The following is an 18,715-nucleotide window of genomic DNA, read 5'->3' as shown; positions in this document are numbered from 1 at the left end:
AACTTTGTAGGGGGCTCGTCATTAAATTCGTGCTGAAATGATTTTATCTCCTCGTCAACCTTCACCTACCTGCGCGCGATCTTAGTTTCGTCGCTAGTGGCACCAAATCCTGATGACTCGCCATCGCAATCTAGCGCTCATTCCCAGCACATACAACGGCATACTCTATACATTTATGCAGTAGGTTACGGTAAGAACTGATTAAACATTTAAATACTCCACCACATGTTGCACCGGCAAACTGCAATTTGAAACAGTGTATGGCTCCTCTACGGTTATAGTGGCAAGGGTACCTAATATAGAGTAAAATGTGGCGATCTCGGGAGATATAATTGGCTCGGCTGGTGCAAAGTGAGCCCAATAGCCGAAATTTGGCATTTTCAACTGCCGCTGTGGCCTAAACATGCTAGCGCTGATTTACAAGCTTCTGTAGGATCACCTATAGTGCTATAGTGGGGTATAGGAATCCACATCAGCTATTTGTGTTAAACGGAAAAGCGCAACAAAGGCCATGACAGCACAATTACGATTCATAAACCTCCTTTGATACTCGCGGAGAACAGAAGAAGGAACACAGTCGCGTTCACCGAAGCAAGGCCTTCAAGTGTGCGTGATGGAACTCTAATTCCCTCACATGAGTGTCTGGGTAAGCTATCCATATAAGATGCCTTGACCCTTGCCTGGCAGGTGCCATTGGCGGCTGGCTGGGCTGTGCGTCCCTAACATTTCCAGGGATCACTTGAGCCAAATCTAAGTCCAGAATCAATCTCTTAGACAAATCAAGGATCGGTGAGGTATGTTTGTACCGCATGATCCTTCAGTCGTTTATCCTCAAGGGGATGAACAGTGCTATTATGACACTGTTGGCAAGGATCAGCTTCCTGCCCCACAATCCCACCGAAGAAGAATCGCAAAGCTAACAATGGTGTTATAGACTTATATAAAGGGAGGGACAAATGCGTTTCCCTCGAAATGTAAGATATTTTTGGGGTGCTCATATAGCTCGTCACAATGGTCAACTTCCTCCAAACCGCCCTCCTAGCTCTCGTCGCCAGCAATTCTGTGATAGCCCTACCGAATCTGATCAGTTATCCGCTCCCCAAGCCGGACCCAATTCATGGAACTTCCAAGTACCAGCGACGAGGCTTGACGCTCGAGGGGAGAGCCACACGGGAAACCTATGCAAACGAGGCAGTTTCAGGCATTATAGCTTTAAATCAGTGGTATGGAGACAATGGTCTCTGGGATAACCACTGGTGGAACAGCGCCAATGTTATCACCATGCTTGCCGACTTTCAAGCATTTGCCCCCGATCAGGTCAGCGGCTACACAGCCGGTGTCTACCAAAAGACGTTGGCAAATGCTCCATCGTGGGGTGCGTTCACTGGATTTATCAACGACTACTATGATGATGAGTTGTGGTGGTGTCTTGCTTGGATTCAAGTCTTCGATGTAACGAAGGAGCAGAAGTATCTCGACATGGCATCGTCGATCTTTGAAGACGCTAAGAAGGCTTGGGGCCAACCTGCTTGCGGCGGTCTGTAGTGAGTTAATTCCCCTTCCCCCATTGTCCCATATCTGTCCAACGCAAATATTAGTTGGAAAAAGGGTGACCCGGCGGTCAATGCTATCGAGAATGAGCTCTACCTCACCGCAGCCGCCAAACTTGCAAACCGCAAGCCCAGCTCGCCTTCGGGAGGTTACTACTTCAACGAGGCGATCAAGGCTTATGAATGGTTTTTCAACTCAGGCATGATCAACGGCGAGTTCCTCATCAATGATGGCCTGACTGCAGATTGTAAAAACAACGGCGCTACAACCTGGTCTTACAACCAAGGTGTCATTCTTGGTGGCCTTACTGAGCTCACTTGGTCGACTGGCGACGCTAAATACACAACCCTCGCGATCAACATCGCCACAGCAGCAATCACGAAACTGACGAACGCAGATGGCATCTTAACTGACGCATGCGGGACCTGCGGAGGCGATGGCGGCCAATTTAAAGGGGTGCTTGCCCGCAACGTCCAGTTCATGTACAACCGTGCCAACGGGCTCACGGATGCTACCAAGGCGCAGTTCAAGGCCTTCTTACAGTTGAACGCCGACACGGTGTGGGAGAAAGATCAAGAAGGAAACTTCCTCGGCCCCGTCTGGTCCGGGCCATATATACAGGCGGATGTAAACTCCCAGAGCTCAGCGTTGGATCTTCTAGTTGCTGCAGCCGGAGTGTCATAGGTTACGTTTGCGGCGGAAGTGTCCACTGCCTCTGGCTGATGAATTTTGGATGATTGGCCTTTGGCAATTCCGAGTGTAAATATGGATCTGAACGAATTTACGAATATATAGTAAGGAAGCGATCACCCGGGCGAAGCGATCACCGAACTTCCCACCTAAAATTGAGAAATTTTCAAGATAATAACTCAACAACTTCATAATATATTCTAAAAATGTGTGTGTATCCTTATATATACACGTAGATTCCTTTATTTTAAGCTTTAAAGCAATAGACTACTCGGTGTTCCACCCACTCGCTTCGCTCGTAGGTGGCGACAGCAAGTTGTGCGTGCGACAGCAAGATGTGCGTACACCGCTATTTTGATATATAGAAAAAATAATAGTATTCTTCATAACGTCGTAGTATCTACAATGCCTCAAAATAACGATCCTACTATGATTGCTCGCCTTAATGAGGCCCAACAGTTCTTCTTAATACAACCAAGTACATATACAATTGCTTGGGTTGCAAATAAATTCAATGTCAACCGTGAGACACTCCGACGTCGTATTACGAGTACTACGTCTCCTCAATTACCCCACGGAGGTAGCAATCGAGTCTTATCTCAATCGCAAGAGACCGCGGTCTGTCAATTCATATACGACCAACTTGAGCGCGGGGTCCCTGCCAACCGATCTATGATACTACGGGCAGTTGCAGACTTACGACCTAATCGTACGATACCATCACAACGGTGGCTACAACGCTTTCTAAAAGCACACCCCGAATTTCATACAATTCACACGAAGACGTTAAATACACATCGGAAGCAAGCACAAAAGAAAGAGGTGTTTGAGGAATTCTTTCTCACATATAACGCCCTTATTACAAAACATAACATTAAGCCATATAATTTATGGAATGTTGATGAGACAGGCTATATGATTGGGTGTTATAAGTCTACGGCTGTTATTGTACCAATCGGTGTAAAGCAGTGGACTGTTGATAATCCTGAGAATCGGCTCTCTGTTACTGTAATTGAGGCAGTAAATGCAAGTGGTGCTGCACTTGCAGAAGCTATCATTATCCCTGGCAAACTTCATATGGATTCATGGTACAATGATGACCTTGAGCCAAATGCTCTCATTATTGTAAATGAGAGCGGGTATTCAAACGACGACATTGCAATCCAATACCTTATGCATTTTATCCAACTATCTGCAGAGCATATGGCACCAGATGATACTCGCCTCTTATTACTTGACGGCCATGACTCTCATAAAACAGAGCGCTTTCTTACATTAGCAGAAGAGCATAACATTGTTATTTGCTGCCTTCCTGCTCATACAACACATCTATTACAACCTCTTGATGTAGCGGTTTTTAAGCAGTGCAAACACTTTCATCAAAAGGCACTTGATCAAGCAGTACGTAGCTACGACTATGAGTATAAGCTACGTACGTTCCTTTCAGACCTCCCGCAAATCCGACGGCAATCTCTAACTGTCCGTACAATTCAATCTGGTTGGAGAAATACAGGACTATATCCATATAATCCTCCACTTGTAATTGACAAGATACAAGAGACTCGGAATCAAACACCTGATTATGAGCCATTTGCTTCATATAATATTATCTCAACACCGAAAACAACTATGCAAAGTGTGCAAGCGGTTGAACATTGGCAGAAGAGAGCAGAGGAAGCTTTCTCATCGCCTTCAAGAGAAGGGTTTCAATCATTTGCACGTGGAACTACAGTTGTTCTACACCGGGCAGAGCTCTATAAGACCGAGCTAGATATTATGACTCTACGTGCAGTAGAGCAGAAGGCAGCAAAGGCAAGGGCACGGAAATCACTACAGAAAGGAGGGCAGTTATATGCATCAGATGCACGGAAAATGCGGGAAGAGAAGAAAGCAAAGTTGCAAGCAAAAGCAGACGCAAGAGCAGCAAGGGAATCGGACCAAGTAGTAAAGCAGCTACAAGCGCAAGCACGTAAAATCGAAATTGAAGAGCATAAGGTTGAGAGGAAGCGGGTAGCAGAGCGGAAGAAGGAAGGGTTGAAATCAAAAGTGATCATTTTATGGTATAGTAAGGATCAAAGTGATAGTAGCAATAGTGGCAGTAGCGATAGTGATAGTAGTTCTATTGATTTTATGTTTTAATTATATAGTTATATAGTTGATATATAAGGCGTCTTTTTCTTCGTTTTATGTGTCGCACATCTTGCTGTCGCACGCACAACTTGCTGTCGCCACCTACGAGCGAAGCGAGTGGGTGGAACACCGAGTAGTAGATATTGAAATATAAAGACCTAGTCTAAATTTCAGCGCCTAAACTTAATATCTTAAGAACTAAGTTAGCGAATAAATTAAGCATCCTTGTTATTGTACTGTCTTGTCTAATCTCACAATGCATCAGTGTTCACCAAAATAGTATTAGTATTTGTGCTTTTCGAATAGTATTCGGCGATGAGCAGTATTCGGGCAAAAATTGAGGTATTCGGCGAGTATTTGCCAAGGTGCCAAGCTACAAGGATTTTACCCCGCCCTCATACTATCCCCCCCCCTGAATGATTGTCACTACAGTTCTCACGCGATAAGTCGATATAATAATTCCTCTAGATAATATCGAGATATACTGAATATCGAGTAATCAAACCATTACATAAGCCAAACGTCCAATGTGCCCTGAATGCCCTCATTTGCTCTTTTGACCATTAATTCCCTTTCTATACGCCAGGAACCTCTTCGACAACCTGCAAATGGGAGAGAAGGGGAATGCTAGCAAAACCTTCCCAGAGTTCAAGGCTCGTTTCCAAGCAGCTATCACAGGACAAGTCTCTGAGTTGGAATGGTTTCGGTACATGTGGAATAAGTTGACTCCCCAATTCCGCAGCCGCGTCGCGATCATCAAAAACCAATGGAATGGAGACTACCACACCATGGTACGAGAACTTACCGCCTTCGATCAGGAACGGCGCCGGAACAACGAATTGAATCCGCTACCCTCCCCCACAAGGACGTCCACACGTACCACAGATACAGCAAAGGCGTTGGCATTGAAGCCGACTCGAGCCACACCTGCTCTGTTTACCCGAACCATGTTCCTCCCCAAGCCAACGATGCCAGAGCGTGTAAAGACCAGAGTCCCAGCATCCTCAGGGAAATGTTTCAAGTGTGGCAAGCCTGGTCATTTCCAGGACAAATGCCCCCTTAACGCCACTATCAAGGAAATCGACCGTAATGACCCCGAGGCAGAAGAACAATGGGAGGAAGCTGTGGAACTTCAATCAGATGCGTCCCTAGAGGAAAACAACGAGGCCTAGGGAAAGGCTCCTTCCTAGGTCTATGCTAATATGACCTGCAAGGACTAGACTTACAAGAACTCCTGGGAGGTACCCAGTTCTTAGTCGACATGACCCTGAGTATGAATGGACTCGGGGTGAAAACGAAGTCCCTAGCAGACACAGGAGCAAATGGCTACCTTGTCATTAACAAGCCTTTCGCAATACGACTGTCGAAAGCCCTTCAGAGCCACATACGGAAACTACCCTACTCTGTACCCATAGCCCGAGTCCCCTCTGACACAGGGTCCCCCCCCCCCCCTTTTACCCCCCCCCCTTACTCCCCATACTCCGCACCAAAGGTGCCCTCACCCTCTCCCTCCCCCTCTCCCTCCCCATCTCCCTCCCCCTCCTTCCTCCGACCAGAGTGGACCGGAACAGTCGCGGCCGCGACGGCTACCACAGGCAGCTTGCCCACGGCAGCCACCACTTACTCCAAGAGCGCTGGCACGCTCTCCTGCTCCATCTGAAGACAGCGCAGAGACTACCGGATTTGTTAAACTGTGTCAGCACTGAAACAACACAGGGGAAGGGTATACTCATGGCGAACCCCGCCTCGATGGCGGCGCGCGTGGCATGAGCCTCCTCATAGGTGTCATACTGACATTCGTTGCACTCAGTTTGCTATCAAACTCAAGAGCAAACTTAGAAATCTCCTCCTCAAACATACAAGTCACCATACATATCTTGGCTTATCACACCAACAACAGAAGCAATACTACTCAACGATTGCTGCAAACTCTTCTACTACATCTGTTTATGCTACATACATCATGGCATATCATTTGGACACTCATTGAACAAGTTATTAAGAAATCTCCTCCTTAAGGGGGTGGGCCAATACTACCACATGGCATATCTCTACCAACTAGAGGCCTAGGAACATGAACGATAGCTCTAGAAGCTTCTACAACCCTCTATGATTCATTACACGTCATCGCTCCTTAGTTACAGACAAGATTGGTTAAGTTATGACATAATTTGTCTATAGGTACTCTGACCTTGGACCTCCTTTCAACTTCCTATAGGCTAGAAACCCAAGAGATGGTTCTAGGGATTCTCTTACGTTCACTACATGATTAGCAAGCTAGTTGTGGGTCGCACTTGATTTCTAATACATTTACCAAGCCTGGTTAGTCATGGAAAGTCATGGAAAATGAGAGAACTACACTCCTTTGGCATAAATAGGATTGCCCTTTCCTTAAGAAAGGGCAAGCAGGCAATACAGTAAATTGACTATCACATACTTCCACATCTTTTTCAAGCTTCCAAGCATTCATCTTGTTACTCCTTGTTTCTGAAAAGTCAGTGAGGTGTTAACCTCTGACTTACCCCTGAGTTCCCAGACTCAACATTTGTTGCAACTTGTCTGAACCACTTCACTACATCACACACCTGATTGCTGCGTTGTGGAATAGTCTAAGCTACAACCCTTTGGCTCTGTTTCCTAAGACAGTGTGTTGTCTTAGTAAAATCATCCCTTCCTTGGGTGGCTAGATTCTCACATCTGGTGCACCCACCATTACAATAGGAGTCATGCTCTGCCGCGGAGCGGAACTTGGGAACGCTCTAGGCGGCCACAAGGGCCACCCTATTTGCCTCCGCGGCAGCAGCCACGACATTGGCGGTGACGACAGGGAGGGCCGTTTCGGCAGCAATGAGGGCGCGGTACTCCTCATCGAGGAACCAGGGCAGCCATCCACATGATGGTCAGCAACAACCAACCAACTGAACACCACAAGGAAACGCACCGAGACGCAGGGAGAGTGCTGGGCAGTGCAGTACTCGCACTTCGACGACGAGGGAGACCAGACGCAGGCGTGCGCCTGGACTCCCCGAGCTTTGGCCTGAAGGTAACGCAGACAGAGGACGCGGAAAGCGACTGACAGGGCTCCGGCAGGAAGCTGTTACGACGGAACAAGAAGGCTGGCCAACTACAGGACAGGAAGGAGGGAGGTCGCATGAGACCGGCCCTGGTACCTGGAGGGGCAGCGGGGAATAGTAGTTCCGAAAGTATCACGTGACGGACTCGCAGGATGATGAGAAGAGTCCTAAGAGTCCAGGACTCCGAGGTCCTGGACTGTGAGTTCCCAGGAGTCCACTAGGCACGTGACGGACTCGCAGGATGATGAGAAGAATCCTAAGAGTCCAGGACTCCGAGGACTCGAGTGAGTTCCCAGGAGTCCACTAGGCACGACGCCACTATATAAGTAGATAGTTAGTTCTTAGATAGGAGCTTCGTGCTCAACTCAATACAGTATTTGTTATATACTAGTAATGTGTTACTTGAAGCCTTTGTGTCTGATCCCCTGCCTCCTCTGATAAGTAAACCTTTACGCAAGAGAACCTCTGTGTCTTCTATCGTTTAGAAGTCAGCGTTACAGAAGCGGGACCAGCATCTTCAAGTTGGGATCTATAATCCTGTCAGCCCATCCCACGTTATCACCTGCACGCCGAGCGCGTTCCCGTCACCTACTCGTTCGTGTGGATTTGTATATTCTAAACAATCAGTTAGTATACAGCTATATGAACGGAGGGGGCCACTTACCAGTCTTGGGGTGGAGGGGTTTGCTGGCATTGTTGTTGTAAGGAAAAAACAAGAGGAAGTGGGCGAAGCGGAGTACTCAAATGTTGGCTTACAACAATAAATTCTGAATCGGGCTAGTGTGACCACTCCCCCTTTCACATTTACGAAGGTTCGACTCAAACGCTTAGCGGATACTTCCCGGTGCCCATTCAGACCACCAAGATGGAAAGTGAGATCGAACAAAGCCAACTCCAGTGTCGCATTCCATGAGGTGGTATTACAGTACCCTTCAAGAACAGCCACCTCCGCACACAAAGCACCTTCCCGACACATTGCACAAACGGGGGAGTTCTCGATGCACGTACCGACGGAATTTTCACCAAACAAAGAATGCCCAGCTTATGGATACCATTCAGAGAGGTTACGGAAAGGACCCTGACAGCGTGCTTTGCGGACAAAGCACTCTCTTAGGAGGGGGGTAGTGTAAGGATGCCTTCTCATCGAATATTCTAAGGAGCAGACTCTGGGTAGCTGCGGGGTCACGTGTGATCATTTAGGTGGGCTAACCAAGTCGGATGGGTTTCAGGTACTTGAGGGAATTGACTCACGGGGTTCCCCCTTCATCTTTTTTGTATCCTTCGTAGCAGACCTATAGGATAGCATCCATTTAGCCTCCGACTCGCACTCCCATATGCTATTACTGTGAGCTGGGTGCCCTGTGTCCTTACAATGCCCTTACTACGAGAGGAATTAGTGAAGATGCGTTAGGTACTAGCAGGGACTTCCTAGGCCTTAGTGGTGGTAACGGAAGGATCCTTAAGGCTAGCATTATAGTTGTCAGCACGGCCATTCTAAACAGCGTCAGCTGCGAGCTATAGGGACTCTAACAGAGCTCAAACACCCTTGTTGTCGATGCCCTTGCTACGAGAGGAATTAGTGAAGATGCGGGAGCGAATAGTCGAATCCGAGGATTACAGTTAATTTCTCCGTAAATCCGTAAATCCGTAAATCCCTCGGTCAACCGTGTGATAGTGATAGCTGCATTTATCAACACGTGGTACCATAACTACCGCAAAGAATTTGAAGGGTACAGTTGGGTCAAATAAGTGTTCGTCGTTTTCAGCCACCAAAACGCCATGAAAAAAAGCAACGAGTGCGGGGTACTCCCTCTTCAAAAGGATAATATAGATAGAAATAGTGAGTTGTAGATACTGTCATCAATTATTATGGCTCTCCTACCGAAGAGTACTCGTAGAGAGACCTCTGTTGCAAAGCGAGCAACATGCTGGACTTGGTACAAGGCTGGCAAGACAGTGACTGAGATTTCCCGCCTAGAACGCCTACCCCGCACTACTGTAACTACAATTATCCACAGAGCAAAGGCTTCCGACCTACAAGCTCAGCAAGTCAAGTTTGAGAGCAAGGCACGCTCGGGGGCCCCTAGGAAGCTTACTATCCGAGCAGAGAGGGCCTTAGTGCGTGCTGCTGTTACAGATTGCAGAGCTCCACTAATTGCGCTCTGCACACCGAGCAAGAGCGGCTCTCAGATCACAAAACCAACAGTACGCAATGCTCTAAAAAAGTACAACAAAGGACGGAGAAAACCACGCAAGAAGCCGTTCCTTAAGCCTGCTCACAAGAAAGGCCGGCTACAGTGGTGTAAAGCAAACAGAAACGTGGATTTTGGACTTATTATATGGTCTGATGAGTCTACATTTGAAGTTGGCTATGATAGTCGCAACTTTTGGGTTACCCGAGGCCCAGGAGAAGAATTTTGGGAGAAACACCTAAAGCCTACTTTCAAATCAGGCCGTACTTCAATTTCTGTGTGGGGTTGCTTTATGGGAGCAGAGATTGGACCGTTGGTTGTGCTTCCTAAAGGGCAGCGGATGAACCAGCAACTATACACAGAACTAGTTCTCAAACCCTACTTTATCCCATTCTACGAGAAGATGGTTGCAAAGTACGGCCCACAAGTACGTATACAAGAAGATGGAGCAAAATTCCACTTTGCTCCTATTGCTGCAAACTACAAGAGGCTCTGTATGGTACAGAGTTTACCATGGCCGCCACAGAGCCCTGACCTTGCCCCTATTGAAAACGTGTGGCAGCAAGCAAAGCTACAAGTGTCTACTCGACGGCATAGGATCAAGAACATTGCAGAAATGGAGGTGGCGGTACTCTACGAGTGGTCACGTATACAGGCTAGTTTTCTCAAAACCTTAGCTGACTCAATGCCAAAAAGGATTGCATTATGCATTAAGGCAAAGGGTGGTAGTATTAAATATTAATCTATATTACTCTAGCTATAGTACATTTCAATTTTTATTCAATTCCAAAGCGTTGTGGTTGAGTTATTTACGATTGATTTTATGGTTGTGGTTCTTCGGAGCGACGAACACTTATTTGACCCAACTGTACATGTGAGCATTGGACAGCAATGATGCTGAGCCGAACAAGAGCGCCTGCAGATAGAATGATGGGGAAAATGCTGCAGAAGACCGATTTCGGGTCAACTGCTTGGAGTCAGTATTCATTCACACTTAGCTGCGATTTGACAGCCACATATGACGGGCCCAGTATGTTAAATATCAAATTCATTCAATGTCGTTGCAATCTTCTTTCACACGTGAGGCCCATGGCCTCCCCATCAACATGAAAGGTCTTGGGGTCCAACGCCTAACCTCACGCGACTTGGCTATTATTCGTGGGCACTGCATAATATAAGTGCGAAGACAGATAATGCTGAGTTTGTTGTCTATGTTTTTGCTATGATTCTTCTTCCCAAACGGCGCTCTGTATTTACACAGTTTGAATAGTGCACTGTACTTTACAGTGCACACTTATTTCTGACCCACTGCACTTTCAGCGCTGGTGCTGACTGCACTGGTATCACAACTGGTAGTACGGAGGTCAGGCTGGGTGCTGGGCTTAGCTCGGGCCAGGTGCCCCAAGCTCGCCTAATTTGCCTATTTATTCCTCGAGCGCCTATCAACCCTTAATCGCATCACAGTCCGAGACAGGAACCCCACACTCGAACAGCACCCCGATCACCCTTCATACCTTCCCAATCCGAACGGTGTGAACAGGCGTAAACAGAGCCAACAAAACGTCGTCGCCTTCCACTTCAACATGATGCTTAGAACTGCTTCATGGATTTGCTACAAATGCAGGTACCGACCTGGGCTGCCTACGGGTTCATCGTGTGAAGCTCAGGTATACAGCTCTGCCTGAAGGCTCCGGTACACTTTGCGATAGGCGACGACTATTCAAGACTGGCGGCAAACTGGGAATATGGGGGTCACGACTGAACCAAGAACCCTTGGAAGGGCCAAACGGACGTTACCGCCTCCATGGACTTCGGCCAGGATCGGGGCGCTATTGCTGGTAGCTGTTGGTGTATTCGCATTCTCACAGTTTTCTCCATTTCTGGGGCAGAGGCAAATCCCGGAGTTGAGCTTCAGCTTGCATGGCAGCCGAATATTTGCGTCGGATAAGGGGGTGGATGATGACTGGGACGATATCCCTCCTTCTAGAAACATCATATGGCGTAAATGCTTTGGCGACTTTGACTGTGCCAAACTCGACGTACCACTTGACTGGCTTGACCCTTCAGATAACGCTCGGGCCATCATAGCAGTCATCTGGCTACGAGCGACAGACCTTGATGACTACCGCGGCCCCGTGTTTTTCAACCCTGGCGGCCCCGGTGGTTCTGGGGTAGCCGCCATGAGGGACCGAGGAAAGCATCTCCAGGAGATTATCGGGACGAACCACGATCTCATCAGCTTTGACCCACGCGGAGTTGGGGTCTCAACCCCAGAGATACAGTGTTGGCCGACTGAGCAAAGCGCGAAGATGTGGCAGCTCTTGGACATTGGCGCTGTAGACGCGCATCCCGGAGTGCTGTATGATGCTTATGCGAGGGCTACTGCACGCTCAGGCGCTTGTGCACGTAGTATGGGTGGCACTCTTGACCCAGCAGGTGCTGAGCATGGGGTCTTGAGCTACGTCGGCACCACATCTGTCGCGAGAGACATGCTGGAGATCCTGACCCAGATGGGAGAGGAGAAACTGAGGTACTGGGGCTTCAGCTACGGCACGATGCTCGGTGGGACGTTTGCCGCCTTGTGGCCTGACAAGGTGGAACGGATGGTGAATGATGGGAATGTCAACTATAAGGAGTGGATGGCCAATAACAGTACGACATTTTCCAGGGACTCGGACAAGGTGATGGCTGGCTTTTACAAATATTGCCATTTGGCCGGACCAAGCGAATGCGCCTTTTATAGGTCAACACCTGAAGCTATTGAAGAGCGCCTAGACGCACTCCTAGAACGCCTCAGACGCCAGCCAATTGTGGCACCTCTGACACTTCATATAGCGGACCTACCAGAGGTAATATACTACTCTAGTGTGAGGCAGCTCATATCTGCTTCGTTATACCAGCCCGTCTTAATGTTCCCGACTCTGGCTCGTATCCTTGAGTCCCTTGACAAGGGCGATGGCGCCGAGTTCATTAATTATTACAGCTCATCGCAGAAACCGCTATCCTGTGACTGCTCATTGAGCAGCCCAATAGTCAGCCCAGTGTTCAAAGAGAGCACGCCTGACGCATTCGGAGCTGTCCTCTGTGCGGATGGCGGCGAGACAGACGATTCAATAGAAGCCGTAGAAGCCTATAGCAAAACCCTGCTAGGCATTAGCAAAGCAGCAGGTCCTGTCGACGTCACGACGAGAATGAGTTGCGTTGGCTGGAGAGTTCGAGCGAAATGGAGGTTTGCAGGTACGAGATTCAAAAATACACGCAAAAAAGTCTCTGACATGGTCCCCAGGCCCTTTCCAGGGGAACACCAGTCACCCCATCCTCTTCATTGGCAACATAGCCGATAATGCAACACCCCTTCGCAGCGCCTATCTCGATGCAGAAGGCTTTGCAAATGCGTCAGTGTTGGTTTATGATTCATTCGGGGTAAGTATGGCCTCATTAATACGGACGTGCGCTCACACCCCTCGCAGCATACCACTCTCTCGACGCCCTCAACGTGCATTGCCAATCATATTAGGGAGTACTTCCAGACCGGCGCCGTGCCGGTTAATGGGACGATTTGCAAGCCAGATACTGCCCCTTTCCAGCCACTCCCAGGAACGGACGCGATGAGAGGGTTGGCGCAGTCTAAATTGACGGAAGCTGTCTGGGAGCTTGCAAAGAAGAAGAGGAGTCCGTTGGTGTTTTAATAGCAGATGAGCCGGCGAGATTCTATTCCCTAGAGAGAGTCAGGACGAGAAGAATCATGTTATTAGCGAAACGGTGGGATCGTATACTATAGAGAGACCGGGGTACTGGAGTTATATTATATGATGGGGACATGACACTATTGTCAGGAATGAACGATAAATTAGCATAGCTTACGATTAGCCCATAGTTTAGATTACACTAGAAATTATAACAGACTTGATATAAATATCGGACTTCTAGCTTGGTAAACTAGCATTGAACGAATTTGTGTTATTGACCAGAACGGTTCATCGCCCACATCTCAGTGAAGTCACATTATTTGGAGAAATACCGACCGATTTTTGCGGCAACCTTCGGGGGAGACGACGATGGAGATGAACCCCTGCCTCCCCTGTTTGACAAGGCTGAAGCCAAAATCGGAAGCAACACTCTATTCTAGCTATTAGATAATAAACTAACTCCAATGCCTCGGTTGTGGGGTATTTTGTGACGACAATCTGTGTTTGGGCTCTAGAAACCAGCATGTGGAATTGGAGAAATCGGAGATCCAAGAGCGAACGAACCAACCGCGCTCCAGCACCGCCATACCCCAATGTCAGAATAACGACTAGGGCTGTATTTGTTATTCTGTTGGGGATTTTGGAGATGCGCGGGGTTACTGATGCTCATGCGCTTTCTTTAAGGGTGCGCAGGGTGTGCACTTCCTGTAAGCCTTTGAAGTATCAGAATTGCACACGAAGTATCAGAATTGCAAGCGAGCTTCAGAATTGCTTTTTATCTCAGGTCCGTTCCCGGCGTTCCCCATTTTGTTGGGATCTGGAGCGGCCGTGGCGTGGCGCTAGAAATAGCGCTACTTACCTTCGCTTGTGATAGAACGGGAATGCATGTGAAGATGAAGAAAGGGACGCTGATGGGAGCTCTACTAGAGCGATTCAGCAGTGTTCGACAGTCGTCAGCTTGACACTACCTGATCCGGTGATGCCAAGCAGTACTAGAGTACTGTAGTTCGTTTATCAAAGGTAAAGCATATCTATCTTTGATAGTCCACGCAGAGTCTTAGCTTCTTGTCCTCCTTTGGCACAAATAGTATTGGACTTCCTGCTGGTGATGTCGATGGTCGAATGAACCGTTTCGCGAGGTGGTTCTTGTCAATGTATTCCTTCAGTACGTCCAGCTCTGCTGCTGACATCTGATATATTGGTCCGAACGGTGGACTCTTTCCTTCCATGATAGGTATCTCATGATCCCATGGTTGGTGCTTAGGAAGCGCCTCTTCGTTAGGGCCTTCCTGGAATAACTGCTCGTATTCCTTATACTCCACTGGTATTTGCTTCAGTGAGGATGCCTGGGCTAGATCATCAGACTCGGTGGTCACACATAACTCCTTCCGGTCTTTGGAGGTTTTCTCCTTCTGCGTCGTGTCCATTCGTTGTTCACACGCGCACTGGCTCATCACAACTTTCTCATTCCGCCAGTCGATCTGGGGGTTGTGTTTCTTGAACCACGGTACACCAAGTATGCATGCATGATTGTCCATGTGCACGATATCAAACTGTATCGTTTCCTTGTGTCCGCGTAGCATGACCATTTCTAATGGGACCGTCTCGTGGGTCACCATTCCGTTGTTAGTTGAGATGGGCTCTCCATCTACAACCATTAATGGGTATGGATCGGTCTTCAGTTGCGTCCTGAACCTGTGTGTGTCTGCTACTTTCTTTGTCATAAAGTTGCCTGTTGCTCCTGAGTCTATCATAGCTCGGAGGTGTTGCTGTTGTATCTTAGCAAACCACATATAGCTGCATGCCACCGTTGTGGCGCATAGCTGGTTTGTACTAGGCCTCTTTGTGTCGCTCGCCAGTGGCCTACTGACGAGGACTCCTAGTTTTTTGAATCGTCTGAGGAATAACTGTCTGAGGAAAATCCATCATGTTCACCATATTCTAATAGTCGTAGAACTGGTACCCTTTCTCTTCTTCGTTCTGCTTCATGGCGTAGGCGTTCGTGTGCTTCTAACACTCATGTTCCCCTTTCTTCTCTTGGGATGCATTCCTGGGAAGGATACTTATTTGCATCCCAGATTTCTGCAAGCTGTGATGCTTCATATTCTCCCTCCTGTTCTAGTTGTTGTAATACTCATAACAGGTTGTTTTGTCGAGCCTCATAGACCTCATTCTTAGGGTGGTGTATGTCATCGATTCTCCAATCTGCGATAGCGTCCCGGACGTTATATTCGCAGAGCTTGTACTCTAGCCATCCTGTGGCTTCCTTCTCCATGTATTTCTCTCCACAGGGTTCCTGCTGGTGAGGGTATTCTGGTCGGCACCTGATTGTGCGAACTGCAACCTCCCAGTCTTGTGTAGTTTCCTGCCAGCTCATTGGTGGCTTGGGCACAGGAATTCTTTGATCGACTGTCTCCTGAAGCATGGATTCCTTGAAGGTTCTTACTGCTCCTAGCAGTTGTTCCTTGAAGAGAGTCTTACTTGCTGTCTTCTCAAATGTGTAATGGTGGGTGCACCAGATGTGAGAATCTAGCCACCCAAGGAAGGGATGAATTTACTAAGACAACACACTGTCTTAGAAAACAGAGCCAAAGGGTCGTAGCTTAGACTATTCCACAACGCAGCAATCAGGTGTGTGATGTAGTGAAGTGGTTCAGACAAGTTGCAACAAATGTTGAGTCTGGGAACTCAGGGGTAAGTCAGAGGTTAACACCTCACTGACTTTTCAGAAACAAGGAGTAACAAGATCAATGCTTGGAAGCTTGGAAAAGACATAGAAGTATGTGCTAGTCGATTTACTGTATTGTCTGCTTGCCCTTTCTTAAGGAAAGGGCAATCCTATTTATGCTAAAGGAGTGTAGTTCTCTCATTTTCCAAGACTTTCCATGACTAACCAGGCTTGGTAACTGTATTAGAAATCAAGTGCGACCCACAACTAGCTTGCTAATCATGTAGTGAACATAAGAGAATCCCATAGAACCATCTCTTGGGTTCCTAGCCTATAGGAAGTGAAAAGGAGGTCCAAGGTCAGATTACCTATAGACAAATTATGTCATAACTTAACCAATCTTGTGGGTAACTAAGGAGCGATGACGTGTAATGAATCATAGAGGGTTGTAGAAGCTTCTAGAGCTATTGTTCATGTTCCTAGGCCTCTAGTTGGTAGAGATATGCCATGTGGTAGTATTGGCCCACCCCCTTAAGGAGGAGATTTTCTTTAATAAGAGTGTCCAAATGATATGCCATGATGTGTGTAGCATAAACAGATGTAGTAGAAGAGTTTGCAGCAATCGTTGAGTAGTATTGCTTTGATAAGCCAAGATATGTATGGTGACTTGTAGGTTTGAGGAGGAGATTTCTAAGTTTTCTCTTGAGTTTGATAGCAAACTGAGTGCAACAAATGTCAGTATGACAAGATCCTGCCTCACCGTGATTTGTATACTGTCGGATGTTGTGTCGCTTCTTGAATGAGAGAGCCAACCAACTGAGAAATCAGGTATAGGCTGCGTTGAATACTGCGGAAGTTGCTGCCAAACCTGCCTTGCCCTTTCCTTCAAAGCCTCCTCACTTGTGTTTCCGCCTTTGCCTTCAATCTGCTTTTGCCAAGCAAAAAGGATCTCCTCAAGGTCAGGCCATGTTCCAGTGCGGAGTCGAGCAGCTGTTGAGATAGCTGAGGAGTTGTCGACACTGTCAAAATGCTTGCTAAGTGACTCTGAGACTGTTGATTGACTGAGAGAATGGTTGTATTTGTCCTTAAACCACCGTTGACAGGTCTTTTGTGATGGTCGAGGGTATTGTTGAGAATGCCACTCTCTGACTGCGCGACGCTGCTCAATAGTAATGGGCTTATTTTGAGGCATTTCAGCCAAATTGTCTAATAGACCATTGGATAAGGCGATATTTAGGTGGTAATGGAGTAATATTGATGATACCGGTCGTTGTATGTGTTTTGAATCAGGGCGAGAAAAAAATTCACATTATCGCGAACATCGCCTTACCGAGCATCGGCTTAGCGGGACTCTACTGTATAACGTAAGTCGTGGCGTAGCAGGACGGATGGCGAAGCAGGACGGTTTTCTTTCTGAGGTACACTTACATATAATATAAATTTGTGTGTGAGGGTACCTACGAACTTAAATTTTCCAACATTTTTAAAACTTCAATAGTCAGCGCAATTTCGAATTATTGACTTAGCTCTGAGATATATAAATTAATTACATAGTTGAATTATACATTTAATGATACTTGTTAAAATAAAGCGCGTTGTTGTAAAAATATGGAGAAATAAATATTTTGATATTCGTCCATATAAATTTACGTAGAGATTTATATGAGAAAATGTCAACATATTTGGAAGCATATAACTTCTCTCAATATCATTAAAATACAGTGATACTTATAAAAAATATATCTAACTATATAGAGATCTTATATCTAAGAGAACTAAGCGCCATCTTCGTAACTGTGCGAGTTATTATGCTTAAATTCTGAGAAATTCAGCCAAGTCGGTACCCCTACATACAAATTTGTATGCAAAAGAACCTCAGAGGAAAACTGTCCTGCTACGCCATCCGTCCTGCTACGCCACGACTTACGTTAGTAGGCCACTTCAGTATCGTAATTTGAGTGTAGCAGCATAGCAGCTTTAGCCTAGATAGGAAATGATGTAACCATAATCCTTGCGCCCCCCTGTTGCCACTATTTCCTAATGTAGTCTAAAGCTGATACAGTGTAGCAGCTCAGGTCTTGGCAGTCTGGTCCTAAATAGGTTAGTATTATAAGTAAAATCCAACGTTGGAAAATGAAGTCGTAGATATATTATCAATGGTATAACGTACATGTATAACGAGTCGGCCACCCAAGCGAGTCGGCCACTTTCCACCATTTCCACCACCTTTTACTTTGCAACTATTTCCCTCTACGTACAAAAATGGAATCTACTTCAAATGAAAGCCGTATAATCCTAGCAATTGAAGCTCTTAAAAACGACCCTAAACTTACCGAACGAGCTGCAGCAGGTATCTATAAGGTTCCCCGGGCGACTTTGGCCGACCGACTTGCTGGAAAACTATCAAGATGCGATATAACTGCAAATGGGAGGAAGTTGACCAATACTGAAGAGAGTGTGCTTCTTGATCGTATTATTGATCTAATTGAGCGAGGATTTCCGCCCCGGCTCAAAGATATACAAGATATGGCCAATCGCCTCCTTGGGGTACATGACGCAACGCATGTTGGCTCACGATGGGCAGGGAACTTCGTACGACGCCAACCAGTCCTTAATATGCGTTTTCGACGTCGAATTGACTACCAGAGGGCCCTAGCTGAAGATCCTAAGATTATACAAGCTTGGTTTGCACTTGTACAGAATACAATTGCAAAATACGGT

At 47.0% G+C, this 18,715-nt stretch overlaps 2 protein-coding genes across 2 annotated transcripts; both read left to right on the top strand.

The window, feature by feature from the left end:
• The first annotated feature begins 355 nt into the window (after positions 1 to 355).
• Positions 356 to 2,524, top strand: VC83_00261 (uncharacterized protein). Its single transcript, XM_024463956.1, has 4 exons — positions 356 to 646; positions 733 to 794; positions 935 to 1,544; positions 1,599 to 2,524. The coding sequence occupies exons 3-4, from the start codon at positions 1,012 to 1,014 to the stop codon at positions 2,233 to 2,235; spliced, it is 1,170 nt and encodes a 389-aa protein (XP_024328221.1). The 5' UTR covers positions 356 to 646; positions 733 to 794; positions 935 to 1,011; the 3' UTR covers positions 2,236 to 2,524.
• Positions 2,525 to 11,105: 8,581 nt separating this feature from the next.
• VC83_00260 (uncharacterized protein) lies at positions 11,106 to 13,543 on the top strand. Its single transcript, XM_024463955.1, has 3 exons — positions 11,106 to 12,874; positions 12,924 to 13,060; positions 13,108 to 13,543. The coding sequence occupies exons 1-3, from the start codon at positions 11,383 to 11,385 to the stop codon at positions 13,324 to 13,326; spliced, it is 1,848 nt and encodes a 615-aa protein (XP_024328222.1). The 5' UTR covers positions 11,106 to 11,382; the 3' UTR covers positions 13,327 to 13,543.
• Positions 13,544 to 18,715: the final 5,172 nt, after the last annotated feature.

The sequence above is a fragment of the Pseudogymnoascus destructans genome (genome assembly GCF_001641265.1).
Source record: "Pseudogymnoascus destructans isolate 20631-21 unplaced genomic scaffold scaffold_1, whole genome shotgun sequence".
Taxonomy (NCBI): Eukaryota; Fungi; Ascomycota; class Leotiomycetes; order Thelebolales; family Thelebolaceae; genus Pseudogymnoascus; species Pseudogymnoascus destructans.
Note: the sequence above shows the minus strand (reverse complement) of the source record. Positions and strands in the feature narration are given on the sequence as shown.